General features: G+C 38.0%; 1 protein-coding gene across 3 annotated transcripts in view; it reads left to right on the top strand.

The window, feature by feature from the left end:
* Window positions 1–16,089, top strand: part of PRKDC (protein kinase, DNA-activated, catalytic subunit) — a 214,933-nt gene that overhangs the window by 175,400 nt on the left and 23,444 nt on the right. For all 3 annotated transcript variants that reach the window (XR_005032648.2, XM_036925479.2, XM_057498091.1), the window contains exons 69-73: window positions 7,666–7,852; window positions 10,096–10,270; window positions 11,649–11,839; window positions 12,618–12,798; window positions 13,355–13,515. Coding sequence is in view for 2 of the 3 variants with exons in the window: in XM_036925479.2 (XP_036781374.2) it covers window positions 7,666–7,852; window positions 10,096–10,270; window positions 11,649–11,839; window positions 12,618–12,798; window positions 13,355–13,515 (895 nt within the window). In the remaining variant the exon portion in view is untranslated. The remainder of the gene's footprint in view (window positions 1–7,665; window positions 7,853–10,095; window positions 10,271–11,648; window positions 11,840–12,617; window positions 12,799–13,354; window positions 13,516–16,089) is intronic.

Consider the following 16,089-nt stretch of genomic DNA (forward strand, 5'->3'; position numbering starts at 1 on the left):
TTTTGTTTCCCTTGCCTTGGGAGATATGTTCATGAAGAAGTCACTCATGTATATGTCCAAGAGATTTTTGCCTATGATTTTTTCTAAGTTTTATGGTTTCATGACTTACATTCAGGTCTTTGATCCATTTCAAATTTACTTTTGTGTATGGGGTTAGAAAATGATCCATTTTCATTCTCTTACATGTAGCCATCCAGTATTGCCAACAACAGCTGTTGAAGAGGCTGTCATTTCCCCATTGTATGTCCATGGCTCCTGTATCGTATATTAATTGACCATATATGTTTGGGTTAATGTCTGGAGTCTCTATTCTGTTCCACTGGTCTGTGGCTCTGTTCTTGTGCCAGTACCAAATTGTCTTGATTAGTGTGGCTTTGTAGTAGAGCCTGAAGTTGGGGAGCAAAATCCCCCCCCCCACTTTATTCTTCCTTCTCAGGATTGCTTTGGGTATTTGGGTCTTTGGTGGTTCGATATGAATTTTAGAACTATTAGTTTCAGTTACTTGAAGAATGCTGTTGGTATTTTGATAGGGATTGCACTGAATCTGTCAATGCCATTTTGATCATATTAATTCTTCCTAGCCAAGAGCATGGGATGAGTTTCCATTTGCTAGTGTCCCCTTTAATTTCTCTTCAGAGTGTCTTGTAGTTTTCAGGGTAGAGGTATCTCACTTCCTTGGTTAGGTTTATTCCTAGGTATTTTATTCTTTTTGATGTAATTGTAAATGGAATTGTTTTCCTGATTTCTTTTTCTGCTAGTTCATTGTTAGTGTATGGGAAAGCCACAGATTTATTTGTATTAATTTTGTATTCTGCAGCTTTGTTGAATTCAGATATTAGATGTAGTAGTTTTGAAGTGGATTCTTTAGGATTTTTTATGTACAATATCTTGTCAGCTGCAAACAGTGACAGTTTGACTTCTTCCTTACCAGTTTGGATTCCTTGTATTTCTTTATTTTGTCTAATTGCTGTGGATAGGACCTCTAGTAACATGTTGAGAAGAAGTAGGGAGAGTGGGCATCCCTGTCTTGTACCCGATCTTAAAGGAAAAGCTTTCAGCTTCTCGCTGTTCAGTATGATGTTGGCTGTGGGTTTATCGTATATGGCTTTTTTATGTTGAGGTACTTGCCCTCTGTACCCATTTTCTTGAGAGTTTTTATCACGAACAGATGTTGAATTTTGTCAAATGCTTTTTCAGTGTCCATGGAGATGACCATATGGTTTTTGTCCTTCTATTTGTTGATGTGGTAGATGAGGCTGATGGATTTTCGAATGTTGTAGCATCCTTGCATCCCTGGGATGAATCCCACTTGATCATGGTGTATGATCCTCTTGATGTATTTCTGCATTTGGTTTGCAAATATTTTGTTGAGTATTTTTGCGTCTATGTTCATCAGGGATATTAGTCTGTACTTTTCTTTTTTGTGGTGTCTTTGCCTGGTGTTGGTATTAGGGTGATGCTGGCTTCATTAGAATGAGTTTGGAAGTATTCCCTCCTCTTCTATTTTTTGGAAAACTTTAAGGAGAATGGGTATAATGTCTCCTCTAAACGTCTGATAAAATTCAGCATTGATTCCATCTGGACTGGGGGTTTTGTTCCTGGGTAGTTTTTTGATTACCAATTCAATTTCATTGCTGGTAATTTGTCTGTTTAGATTTTCTTATCATGATCTTTTGTATAAGTACTACAGATCTTTCCTTTTTGGTTACCATGAGGCTTACATAAAATATCTTATATTTATAATCCTATTTTAACCTAATCACAGCTTAACTATGGTAGCATTCTTATGCTTTATAATTTTGCTTCCCCTTTCCCTCAAATTTTAAGTTACTGATGTTACAATTTGCATCTTTTTATATTGCACATCCAGTAACATGTTATTGTAATTTTGGTTCTTTTTTCTTTTTTTTTTTATCAAGGTATTATTGATATACACTCTTACAAAGGTTTCGCATGAAAAACAATGTGGTACTACATTCACCCATATTATTGAGACCCCCGTACCCCATTGCCATCACTGCCCATCAGTGTAGTAAGATGCCACAGAGTCACTATTTGCCTTCTTTGTGCTACACTGTCTTCTCCATGATCCCCCACACACCATGTGTGCCAATCATAATACCCCTCAATCCCTTTCTCTCTCTCTCCCCATCCACCTTCCCTAACCCCTCCCCTGTGGTAACTGCTAGTCCATTCTAGGAGTCTGTGAGTCTGCTGCTGTTTTGTTCCTTCAGTTTTGCTTCATTGTTACACTCTACAAATGAGGGAAATCATTTGATACTTGTCTTTCTCCGCCTGGCTTATATATCCTCCAGCTCCATCCATGTTGTTGCATATAGTAGGATTTCTTTCTTTCTTATGTCTGAATAGTAATATTTGTTATTTTTAATACATTTGTTTTTTTAACCTTTAAACTAGTATTGTAATTGAGTTACATACCACTATTACCATATTAGGGAATTTGACTTTGACTGTGTATACTTAGCATTACCAGTGCATTTTATAATACTAATTTCATGTTTTTACACCATTGTTTTATTTCTGCTTGAGGAACTCCTTCTAGCATTTATTATCTTATAAGGCAGGTGTATTACCTTATAATGAACTCCCTCAGCTTTTGTTTGCTCAGGAAAGTCTTTATGCTTCTTCATTTCTGAAGGACAGCTGTGCTGGGTACAATAGTCTTGATTTTTTTCTTTCAGTATTTTGAATATATCATCCCAATATCTCCTGTCCTGGAAAGTTTCATTTGAGAACTCCACCTGTTCTTTTGGGGGTTCTTGTATGTGATGTGTCATTTTTCTTTTGCTGCTTTCAAAAGTTTTTGTCTTTGAGTTTTTTTTGTTTTGTTTTGTTTTTCCCCCCATGCAGGGGATTTTATTGTCTGAAAGAAAATGGCTGCCCCCAGAGAGAGGGAGCAGCCTGTCTTTCAGTTTTTTACAATTTAATTTTAATGTGTCTTAGTGTAGTCCTACTTGTGTTCAACCTATTTGGGATCTTTTAGGCTTCATAAATCTGGAAATCCATTTATCTCTCCAGTTTTGGGCAGTTTTCAGCTGTTATTGGTTTAAATATACTTTATGTCCCTTTCTTTTTATCTTTTCGTTCTGGAATTCCCTAATAGGTATTTTGTTTCTTTTATGTTGCCCCAGAAGTCCATAGGCTTTTTTCACTCTTTTCATTCTTTGCTCCTCTGACTGGATAATTTCATTCTTATTTTTTTCCGCATGGTTGAGTCAGCTTTTGAAGTTCTTACTGAATTCTTCAGTGATTGTATTCTTCAGATTTAGGATTTGTTTGTTTGTTGAAGGGGTCTATTTTTTTTGTTGAACTTCTTGTTTTGTTCATGCATTGTTTTGCTAATTTTGTTTAGCTGTCTGTGTGTTCTTATAGTTCACTAAACTTCCTTAAAAGGGTTATTCTGAATTATTTGACAGTTTATAGATCTTTGTTTCGTTAGGGCTAGTTAGTGGAGCTATATTAGTTCCTTTGGTGACATAATGTTTACCTGATTTTTGTGGTCTTTGATTCCTTACACTCATAGCTGCACATTTGAGTAAGTGGTCTTCTCTTCCAGACTTTACAGGTTCACTTTGATTGAGACAGTCCTTCATCAGTCAGCTCTGCTTGGGGTTGTGTCAGCTGGTAATGTCTTCAGACAGGTGGGGCTAGCTGTCAGGGTCTATTCTGGGGCAGGAAAACTGCCTGACCTCTGAGGTAAGGGGGAATGGATTGCTGCTGGCTGCAGTTGGATAGGACTGCTGACTTGGTTCCCTGCCTTAGTGCAGCTGTAGGATGAGCTCTATGGTTGCCTGTAGTCTATGGTCAGGCTTCCTACATGGCTGGGCCTGAGTACTACACTCAGCAGTAGGTAGGGCTATTAATTAACTTTCCCGCTGAGGTGTGACTGCAAAACTGGCCCCAAGGCCAGCCCAGCTTGTTGTTTGGGGACCCAAATCAGGCAGTACTACGCAACAAATTCAGTGGCCAGACAGGGCCACCAGTTTTGCACTACAGACATGGAAAAGCACTGGCTATCTCTTTGCTCAAATACCACTGTAAGTGGGGCTGTAGATTGGGCCATACAGCTCCCCATTTGCTCTGGTTAAGTTACCTTGTCAGGCAAGCTGAAGGCTTTGTTCAGGAGTGGGTAGAACTACAAATTAGTTTTCCTACCCATGTGGGGCCACAGTAGAGGCCCCAAGGCTGGCAAGGGTCTTGTTTGGAATAATTTTAAGCAGAAATGTGCACTAAGTTCCCTGGCCTGATGGGCTACTGTCCTGCCCCTATAGATGTGCAGGGCCACCAGCTGGGTTCTCTGTAATGTAATCAGGACTTCAAGATGGGCTACACAGATTCCTGGGAGCTCTGGTTAAGTTTCCTAGTCAGGCCAGGCTGGAAGTTGTATTCAGCAGTAGGTGGGCTATGAAAATTAACCTTCCTGTCTGGTTGGGGCTGCAGAATAAGCCCCAAGACTGGCAAGGCTCTTTGTTTGGGGACACCAGGCAGAACTGTGCACAAGTTCCCTGGTTAAATAGGGCTATCATATTGGTTTTGCAGACACAGGGCTGCTGACTGGGCTTTCTGTTGAAGTGCCACTGTAGTCAGGGTTGCAGGGTTGGCTACATAGATTCCCAGGCACTGTGATTAGGGTTCTGGGGTGGCAGTATTGGGGTGCATTCAGCAGTAGGTGGAGCTATGGATTAGCTTCCTTGCTTGGAATATTTTGCAGTTCTTGAATGTAATATTTATAAATTTCGGTTAGATCAGTATGTTCTTCAGCATCTGAGAGAGAAATTTCAAAATCTCATACCATGATTGTGAACCTGTTTCTCCCTCTAACTCTATTGTTATTTATTACATCTTGCACTGTTATTAGACATATATACATTGATAATTGTTATGTCTTCCTCATTAAATGTCTTTATCATTATGTTGAATTAATGACGTACTGATATATGTGTGTGTTTCATTGTATATATATATATATATATATATGTATAAACACATAGTGAAAACACTGACAGATATTATATTTTTTTGCTTAAACAGCCACACATATTCGAAAGAACTTAAGAAAAGTCTTTTCATATTACTATTCCTGATGCTCATAATTTGTTCCTAAAGATCCAGATTTTCTTCTGATATCATTTCCCTTCAGCTAAAAATTTTCCTTTAGTGATTCTTGTATTACAGGTATGTCTCTCATGAATTCTTAGTTTTCCTTTATCTGAAGATGTCTATTTCACAATCATTCCTGAAAAGTATTTTCTCTGGATATACAACTCCGGGTGGTTCCCCCTTCCTCCCCAGTACTATCATTTGGCCTCCTTGTTTCTGAAGTGCACTCACAGTTATTCAGATTGTTGTTGTTCCCCTGTACGTAATATATCATAGTTTTTGACTGGTTTCAAAATTGTTTTCTCTTCATCATTGGTTATCAGCAGCTTATGATGTATCTAGGTGTAGTTTTCTTTGAATTTATCCTGCCAGAGGTTCACTGAGTTTCTTGAATCTGTATATTTATGTCACCAAATTTGGAGAATTTTTCTGTCATTGTTTCTTCAAATTTTTTGGCCTCCATTTTTCTTTCTGTCTTTGTGGGATGCCAATTATACATTTATTAGACCTTTTGACATTGTTCTATAGGTCCCTAAAGCTCTGTTCATTATTTTCTATATTGTTTTTCTTTGTTCTTAGGATTAGATTTCTGTTGATCTGTCTTAAAGTTCACAGCCATTTTCCTGTTGTCTTCATTCCTCATTAAGTCTGTGTAGTGAATGTTTTGTAGTTATTGTATCTTTCAGTTGGAAAGTTTTCTTTTGACTCTTTTTATACTCTCTCTACTGAGATATCTACCATTTCATTTATTTCATGTGTATTTTTCTTGACTTCTTGGAGTTTAGTTAAAATAACTGCCTTAAGACCTTTATTTGATCATTCCAACATACAAGTATCTTAAAGTTGACATATATTAACTGTCTTTTCCATTGAGTATGGATACATTTTTCCTGGTTCTTTGCATATCACTTAATTTTTTATTATGTCTTAGAAATTGCGGATGTTTCCTTGTGTGGACTCAGTGCTTATATAATCCTCAGGAGAATGCAAATTATTTTGCTTTAGCAAGCAATCAGCCCCATTAGATTTGGATAGCAGATTCCATCTTGCCTTCTGTTGCTTCAAATCTCAGCTCAGTTTTCTAGACTTTCCTTCAGGTTCTAGTCAGTCCTGCACATGCATACTTCAGATATAGAACTGCAGGACTCTTTCACTGGCTCTCCCCTTCAGGATTCCTACTGCAATCTTTGTTCTGCCCAGGCTCCTTTCTAGGTTTCTCTAGGTACAGTACACCATGTTTCTGTTAAAATCTTAGTCCCTTGGGCTGTCTCACCATTCCACAACCACAGTTAGTTACCTTTATGGCAAAACTTGAGAAAGAAAGAAAAAACAGGAAACTCATCCCAATGGCAGTACTTTCTCCCAGTTTTGACTTCCCTGCACATACAGTCTGCCATCTTTTACTTACTCCCAGAGTTCTCAGGTGGTTGTATTTTGTGTTTTTTCTAGAGTTTCTAATTGCTATCAGCAGAAGGATGGGCTGTGGGGGGCTCATACTGCCGTGCCAGAACCAGAACTCTGTTATTTCCAGGAAGGGGTTCTTTTACTGGCTCCATCCTACCCAGTCTGATACAAGGACATCATGTACTATAACACTTCTCTGCCTTTGTTTAATTTGTTCCCTCCATGTGGAGCTTCCTTACCTCCTCTACCACCAGAAATGAAATGCATTCTTCAAAGCCCAGGAAAAAGTCTGTCTCATTTTGTGAAAGCTTACCCACCTCCCTAACTCATCCCCCCTCCCCTTTCTGTGCACCCAGGGTACTTTATTCATACAGGTAGAGTGACATTTAGGTTTCATTCATTATTTGTTGAAATAGTTATCAAGTACCAATTTTATACCACTTTACTTGTTTATTCTTACAATTAAAAACAACGAGAACTTAAAAAACAGTAGTGGTTCTTGGGAGGAAGGGGACACTTATGTGTTGGGTTGAGGGTGAGGAACACAGAAGCAGATCAGTAGAGAGGCTTTTTCTAAGAAAATTGAAATTTGTTACTGGAGAAGCAGAGAGTTAGTTGATTATTAATTGGGGTGAATTTTGTGGTAAGTTTGGTATTACTGACAAGGAAAATGATGAAGTCACTGGAACAAAGATGTAAATTACGATACAAATAAAACTAATTTTATAGCAAAACAGCTTTATCTTTTAATATTCTCAGTGGTTGTAACTTGTTTGCTACTTTACATTTTTCACCTTTGGGAGTAGGACGTTAGATTGGAGATATAAGGAAGTAAATGGCTTTTGATTCAACACAGGATGTGTTACCCATTTATTAAAAGAGAAAATTGTGAGTTTAAATGCTTTATACTGTGGAGGTGGAGGCAATGCATGATATCTGGAAAAATATCCTTAAAGAGCTGGTTAATTAAAATGGGGATTAAATCCAGTACATAGATTGTGCATTTATAGTCTAAAAAATGAGCAGCAGTTTAATAGCCAGAATTTTTCTATGAATGCTATTTAGTAGCTTCTTGCATGTCCAAGATGTCTTTCATGAGTCTCTGGTATTAATTCTCATTTTTTTCTTTGTTCTGTGTAGATGTTTCTTTCTCAGCAAAATAGAGGAAAGACTCACTCTCCTTCCAGATGATAACAGTATGAGCATGGATGGAGATGGGGGTCCTGGTGACAGCCTGCACATGGAGGAGCAGGAAGACGTCAGCTCTCTGGTTAAGAGCTGTAAGTTTTCCATGAGGATGAAGATGGTAGAAAGTGCAAGAACACAGGTGGGGACTCATTTGTGTTTCTTTATTGTATCACAGAATTTTCTTATATTAGCTTTTTTTGAAACAGCTTTTCTTTAAAATCTGAAGCTTAAAGATAATTGAGTAGTCAGTAGTTTTTCTTTTTATAAGGAAGTAAACTTGAAGAAATGATTAAAATTGTTCAGCAAGACTTTAAAATTAATTATATATTTGGTGATTATTTCAAAATTATTATTTTGTCATTTAAAAAGAAAATAAACCTCATATCAGGTTTGATCTGTTAACAAAATGAGTGCTTGCTTGCCAGTTAGTTACAGATTATATTTAGGTTTATTTTGTGGAAATCTATAATTTGATACTAAGATCTTTTTTGATATATGTATACTGTGCCTAAAACTTGCATATAAACTATTTAAATGTGTTAAGTAATATTTTTCGTGTAATTAAATCATATTTGAATAAACTGGGGAGCTTGCCCTTTTAATTTCCATATATTGATTGCTATTGTAAAGCAGAGAATGTTATTCTAGAGGAAATAATTAACATTTCTGTTTTGTAGGTTTAAATGTTCACAGGTCTTTGTCTGAGATGGGTATATATCAGTTAGGAATATTTTTACCTTTCAAATAGCAAAAAAAGCCCAATCCAGAGCAAAACCTAAGTAAATGAAGGAAATTTATCAGTTCCCATAAATGAAAAGTCTAGAAAGAACTGGCTTTCAAATAATGTCACCAGGGACCTGCTTCTCTCCCTCATTCTCTCTTCCATCATACCGGGTTTTGTCCTCAGGTTCTATATAGTGAATCTCTGGCAGCTCCAGGCTCACCCTTTGTAGTTGGAAATGGCTGTGCATGTTCATATCTTACTTCTGTGCTACATCTTCTTGGAATTACATATAATTCTCTCTGTTTCCTGCAGAAAAAAAGAAGATGCATTTTTTCCAGAAGTCCCTGCCCATTATCTCCCACCACCTCATTAGCTCTCATTACAGTGGAAGAGCAGTTGAGGATGACTTATATTTTTAGCATGGGTAGTTGAAAGGTAATTAGGAAGGCATAGGTCTGATGAAAATGGCTTTTGAAGATTGGCAGAGAGTTAGAGGTGTATAGATTTAAAAGATAATCCACATAACCAACCAAATAAAAAATAAATTGTACACAAAAATTTAAAACTTCTGTGCCTCAAGTGATACACTCCAGAAAGTGAAGGGACAACCCATATAATGGGAGACAGTATTCAGAAATCATATCTTTTAAGAGTCTACCACCCAGATTACGTAAAGAATGCTTTATAACTGAACAATAGAAAGTCAATCAATACAACTAAAGAATGGGCAAAGGATCTGAACAGGCATTTCTCTAAAGAAGTTACACAAATGGCCAGCAAACACAGGAAAAAATGTTCAATGTCATTAGCTATTAGGAAAATGCAAGTCAAAACCATTTTGATATCATTTTACACCCATGTGGATTGTTGTAATCAAAGAGAAACAAGTGTTGGTAAGGATGTGGAGAAATTGGAGCCTGCATATATTGCTGGTGGGAATATAAAATGGTTCAGCTGCTGTAGAAAAGAGTTTCATGTTTATTTCCTCAAAAAGTTAAACATAGAGTCACCATTTAACCTAGCAGTTCCACCCCTAGGTATACACCTAAGAGAAATTAAAGCATATAACCACACAGAAATCTGTACACAGATGTTTATAGCAACATTATTAAAATAGCCAAAAGATATAAACAACCCAAAAGTCTACCAGTAGAAAAATGAATAAGTAAAAATGTGGTATATCTATGCAATAGAATATTGTTATTCATCCATGAAGTACTGATACACACTATGACATGGGCGAACCTGGAAAACACTATGCTAAGTGAGAGAAGCTAGACACAAAATCACCACATATTTTCTGATTCCATTGATATGAAATGTCCAGAATAGGCAAATCCATAGAAACAACATAGATTAGTGGTTGACAGTGGCTCAGATGATGGGGTTGTGAATACTCATGGAACAAAGGGTTCTTTCTGAGTTGATGAAATATTCTGGAATTAGATAGTTTGCTTAACTGTGTGACTATACTAGAAGACATTGAGCTGTACACTTTACATGTGAATTATTTCCCTACAATAGATAAAAGGGCATCCATATCATGCGAGCTCAGGAAATGAACTAGCTGCTCGAAGGTGAATGTATCATACAAAGAGGGAAGCAGGCCAATTAGAAACTTTCTAAGTTATCATCCCATTCTCTCTTCTATTATATAGAACAATTTCTCACTTGCCATGAAACTACTGAAGGAGCTGCGCAGAGAGTCAAGGACCAGAGCAGACTGGCTGGTGCAGTGGGTGCACAGCTATTGCCGGCTGAGCCACAGCCAGAGCCAGGCCCGGGGCCACCTGGAGCAGGTTCTCAGCATGCTGAAAACAGTCTCTGTGCTGGGTATGAGACTGTTCTTTCTATATAAGCTCAGGAATGATATTTTATATTATGTCTATATGTCTTCTAAAACTGTTCTTTGTGCTGCTTTATCTGACATTTGGAAATTAAGTCTTCATAATGTATTAAGTTTTTGGAGCCTAGGTGCTTTGTATCCAAATAATCGTATTGAATATGAAATTTGGAGCTTTTATTTATTTATCTATAGAATAAAATTGAAATTAGATTTTTTTCTCTTTAATAGTTATGTGAATTACAGGTCTAATCATTCAATTATTTTTACATACATGTAGGAAAAGTTGATGTCTACCTACAGGAACTGCTTTATTAAAAATTAAATATCAAAAGCCTTTTTATAATAGTATAGCCTTTAAGACTGAAGGGAAAAAAACTTCCTCTGTGGGTCTTGGATTAGTGTGTCTGCTCTGCTGCCGTATGTCCAAGGACACAGACCATGTGGAGCACACTGGCAACCATATTCCTGAGGTCAGCTCTTCAGCAGGACAGGGTGTGACATCAGAGCATCAGCTCGGTGGAAGTGCAGAAAGGAGAAACAGCTTTTCCATATTAATCCCAGAATCAGAAGCTCATCCTTATGATTGCTTAAATATTTTTAGGGGTTTTTGAAGGTGGGGAATGGGGGAGAGGAGGAGGCGTTTGCTGATATTAGCGCTAGTACTCACAATAATAATGCTTTAATACAGAACTTATAGTGTGGAGGTAGCTTGTAATGGCCTTTAAGAAATAAGCGGAGCCAGTAGTTATGATCTTGTTCTGAGAAACCATATATGTGGCAAAGAATTATCTTCCAGTGAATGAGCAGGGCAGTGTGCTTGGTGGGCAATTCCTAGGTGACTCTCTCCTTTGTGTCCCCTTCTTGCACCTTGCAAGCTGCAGGCTTGACCAGGGCTAGGTAAGCTCCCTCCCCAGAGCTGCACAGTAAGACAGAGCTAGACCTTTAACTGCAGAAGTTTGTTGCTTTGTTAGCTATCGGTCACAGTTTCCATTTTAAAACCTACTCTGGATTACTAGTGTATATATACAAATACTTTATAAAGAGCCAATTTCTATTCTTTGCAATACATACAATTAGGAGCTTTGACAAAATGTAGAATAATGATGCTTGAATAAAAGTTTATTCAGTGTTTTAACTGCTTAGCTTCTGTGGACTTTGATATAGTCACTGTTAACAAAGAACATTTTTAATTAATCAAGTTCAAGAAATGCCTTAGCCAATGTTTGAAGTCAGTTTTTTATACCTTCAAGATTTATTTTAATTTCTTAATGGAAAACAACTTTTGTACACTATGAATATCTTTTTTTAAATTTATGATATTCATTTACTTACAGAAAAATGATGTGTGTGTGTTTAATCGAACAGGTGAGAACACATCAAGCTACCTAAGCAAAAATACCCTGGCTTTCCGTGAACAGAACGTTCTCTTGGGTACAACTTACAGGATCATAGCTAATGCTCTCAGCAGTGAGCCAACCTGCCTTGCTGAAATCGAGGAAAGCAAAGCTAGAAGAATTGTAGAGCTTTCTGGATCCAGTTCAGACAATGCAGAAAAGGTAGTGAATAGTGAAAGAAGAAGCTTTCTATATTTGTGTGTCGTATATTTGGATATGCAACCTTCAGGCTACATGAAAGAAATAATGAAGAATGATGATTGCCTTTGTTTTTGAAACATATTTGGCATTTCTGCACAGCCAAATTTCTTATGAGAAAATTGGTATACTCCACGTTTCCTGTTTATTTGAATGATACCATTTTTTTAGTATTAAAAATGAGAAATTGGTGTTGGATTTATGTAGACAGTTCTTCCATGAGTTTTGTTAATGGAATCTCAGCATCAGACATCCCATAGCTTGTGGGACAAATCAGTCATTCCCACTTTTTTACTTAGTGCTTTGTTTCACTTTTTTCAGATGCTTCCAGCCCCCTCATCTCCCCACATTGCACCTCACTTTGGTTGGAAAGCTTGCCTCTTCCCCCATAACGTAACCAACTCTGTGTAGAATGTGGAGCATAAGTTGCCAGCTTCCTTCTCTTCTGACAGGGCTGTGTGACCCCTGTCGCCCTCCAGGGCCGTCTCATGACTAGTGGCTGTCTGGCCCACTCTGGGCTGCTTTCTGTTTGGCGGGTTTCTGGGTGCTGAGGATCTCCCTGGAATTGTTCACTCTTTCACCATAAGGACAGACTCTTCCTTTTCCACTTACCCAGTCTTCTGGGTTATTTATGGCTAACAAATCACAAGTATTTTTCCTTTTTCATCACAAGTAGAAAGTAGGGTTCGTCCAGAAGACTTGAGTCACACTGACAGGTTTCTGAGATCTCTGTGAATTCCAGGTGATTGCGGGTCTGTACCAGAGAGCATTCCATCACCTTTCTGAGGCTGTGCAGTCGGCAGAGGAGGAGGCCCAGCCTTCCACCGGGGGCTGGACACTTGCAGCCAGGGTGATAGATGCTTACATGACGCTGGTGGACTTCTGTGACCAGCAGCTCCGCAGGAAGGAAGAGAATTTGTCAGGTGAACACATGAGAGCACTTGGTGTATCACATCATTAGCACAAAATCTGAAGGGTTTTGTGGATACTTCTGGTTTCCTCTTTGCTTGCTTATTTTTAAATGACATTGTTCTGAGAGGAGTCTTTTCTTTTTAAGAGGCAGTGACATCTCTGAGCAATACAACCTGCATATCAAGCTATCTCCTATCTTTCCATTTGTTTAACTTATACACTTACACTTTCATATTTTGCTTGTAGCTTTGCTATTATTGGCTTATGTGGCCTGCCTCTTGCTCCTGGAATAACTAGCAGCTGCCCCTTATGTTCCTAACTGAGAAAGCAAACTGTACAGAATGCAGAATATCATAGAAGAGCTCAGCTTCGAAGTAGAAACTTTTTACATATAGTCAGAACTGTCTGTGGTGTTTGTTGATCTAAAGTAGTTGTTTAAAACAGTTGTTAAAATAGCATACTACAAAGTACAAACTGAAAAGAGAGCATACAACCACTTGTTAAATTTATGATTTATGTATAAGTGGATATACTGACCACTGTTTTCTTCTTTCCTGTCCTTGGCAGTTATTGAGTATGTAGAACTACAGACATATCCAGCTCTTGTGGTAGACAAAATGTTGAAAGCTTTAAAATTACATTCCAGTGAAGCCAGGCTGAAGTTTCCCAGACTACTGGAGATTATAGAGCAGTATCCAGAGGAGACCCTGAGCCTAATGACAAAAGAGGTTAGTATCTTTATTCTAGTGAAAGTGAACTTTGCAGAACTTAAAGACATATCCCTGTTTATATAAATACATTCATGTGTGCAATGCATGCATTATAGTTTTTCCTAAACAGAATGGAATTCTACTACATTTTAGGAAAAGGCATAATTTAAAACTGTATGAAAGAGTGTTCACATTTACTCATTTTTCTCTGAGGGTGTCAAGAAGAACACTGTGTCTGAACAGGGACCCTGAGAAATAGAAGAGGAGGTATGTTTGGGATAGAAACAGGAATGTTTTGTAGCAACTTGCTGCCCATGCAATCTAAGCTATAGTCTGTGACATCTGTGGAGCCTTATGGTCAATTTATTACCTAGCTTTGGGAGAAGAAGCATTTCAGCTGCAGTCCCATCCCTGGTGACTATAGTGCCTGCTGGCAGCACCACATCCATAGGGATCCTGAGGCCTCCATGCGCACAGTGAGCAGCTAGTGTGTGTGGGCACACAGGAACAGCCTGCGCTCACCCCACATGGGGCTACATCAGTACGAAGTGGAAGGCCATCTGGAAGGCTCCATCATGACTTACAAATGTTTAACTGGCAACCAGGGCTGAGTTTTGAGTTGGTAACGAAATAGTTCAAAAGATGACCTAGGACTGTACTAGTTTTACATGGTAAATTTTTGTTTTTTATTTTACATCCTGTCTATTTTTTTTTTTTGGTATCATTAATATACAATTACATGAGCAACATTACTAGATTCCCCCTATTATCAAGTCCCCACCACATATCCCATTACAGTCACTGTCCATAAGCATAGTAAGATGCTATAGATCACTACTTGTCTTCTCTGTGCTATGCTGCCTTCTCCGTGCTCCCCTGCCATATTATGTGTGCTAATTGTAATGCCCCTTATTCCCCTTCTCCTTCCCTTCCCACCCACCCCTGCCCCAGTCCCTTTCCCTTTGGCAACTGTTAGTCTATTCTTGGAATCTATGAGTCTGCTGCTGTTTTGTTCCTTCAGTTTTTGCTTTGTTCCTATGCTCCACAGATGAGTGAAATCATTTGGTACTTGTCTTTGTCCAACCAGCTTATTTCACTGAGCATAATACCCTCTAGCTCCATCGAAGTTGTTATAAATGGTAAGATTTGTTTTCTTCTTATGGCTAAATAATACTCCATTGTGTATATGTACCACATCTTCTTTATCCATTCATCTACTGATGGACACTTAGGTTGCTTCCATTTCTTGGCTATTGTAAATAGTGCTGCAAAGAACATAGGGGTGCATATGTCTTTTTCAAACTGGGCTGCTTCATTCTTAGGGTAAATTCCTAGGCGTGGAATTCCTGGGTCAAATGGTATTTCTATTTTTAGTTTTTTGAGAAACCTCCATACTGCTTTCCACAATGGTTGAACAAACTTATATTCCCCACCAGCAGTGTAGGAGGGTTCCTCTTTCTTTGCATCCTCACCAGCATTTGTTGTTCCTATTCTTTTCTATGTTGGCCATCCTAACTGGTGTGAGGTGATATCTCATTGTGGTTTTAATTGAATTTCCCTGGAGCATCTTTTCCTGTGCCTGTTGGCCATCTGAATTTCTTCTTGGGAGAAGTGTCTGTTCAGATCCTCTGCCCATTTTTTAATAGGGTTATTTGCTTTCTGGGTGTTGAGGGAAATGAGTTCTTTATATATTTTGAATGTTAACCCCTTGTGAGATGTGTCATTTACAAATATATTCTCCCATACTATAGCATGCCTTTTTGTTCTGCTGATAGTGTCCTTTGCTGTACAGAAGCTTTTTAGCATGATGTAGTCCCATTTATTCATTTTTGATTTTGTTTCCCTTGCCCAAGGAGATGTGTTCAGGAAAAAGTTCCTCATGTTTATATTCAAGAGATATTTTTTTAAACAGTACTGCTTTCTGAGCTGTGGAGACTCAGGGCTTTACCTCTCCTTCTGACCTGGTAGTGGATTTGGAATAGTGGGGATTTTTTCAATACATATTAAATAGGAGATTAAAATAAATTTGGAAATGCAGTATATATGTGTTTTTCTTAAAGATAAGTTAGGAAATAGATAAGTTATAAATTTTTCTAAAATTTTTACTTAATAGATAATAAAATTAGCATTTTGAATTTGTGAGGCAATAAATGGAGTAGTCAGTGTTATGACATCAGGGAGATACTTGAGGTGGGTGGCTAACCTTTATTGCTCCTGTGAGCTCCGTGGACAGATGTATTTCCCTTTACACACCTTGCTCTTTCCTCATCTTATAGACAAACGGAGGAGGCTTGCCCAAGTTCATTCCTGTACCAACTTTCCAAAAGCATCAGATTTTATCTTAAAATTAACATCTTAAAAAGCATTTGAGACTAACTCCATACACAAAAGTAAACTTGAAATGGATCAAAGACCTGAATGTAAGTCATGAAACCATAAAACTCTTAGAAGAAAACATAGGCAAAACTCTCTGGAATATAAGCATGAGCAACTTTTTCATGAACATATCTCCCTGGGCAAGGGAAACAAAATAAAAAATGAACAAGTGGGACTATATCAAACTAAAAAGCTTCTGCACAGCAAAGGACACCA

This window comes from Manis pentadactyla, chromosome 3 (genome assembly GCF_030020395.1).
Source record: "Manis pentadactyla isolate mManPen7 chromosome 3, mManPen7.hap1, whole genome shotgun sequence".
Taxonomy (NCBI): Eukaryota; Metazoa; Chordata; class Mammalia; order Pholidota; family Manidae; genus Manis; species Manis pentadactyla.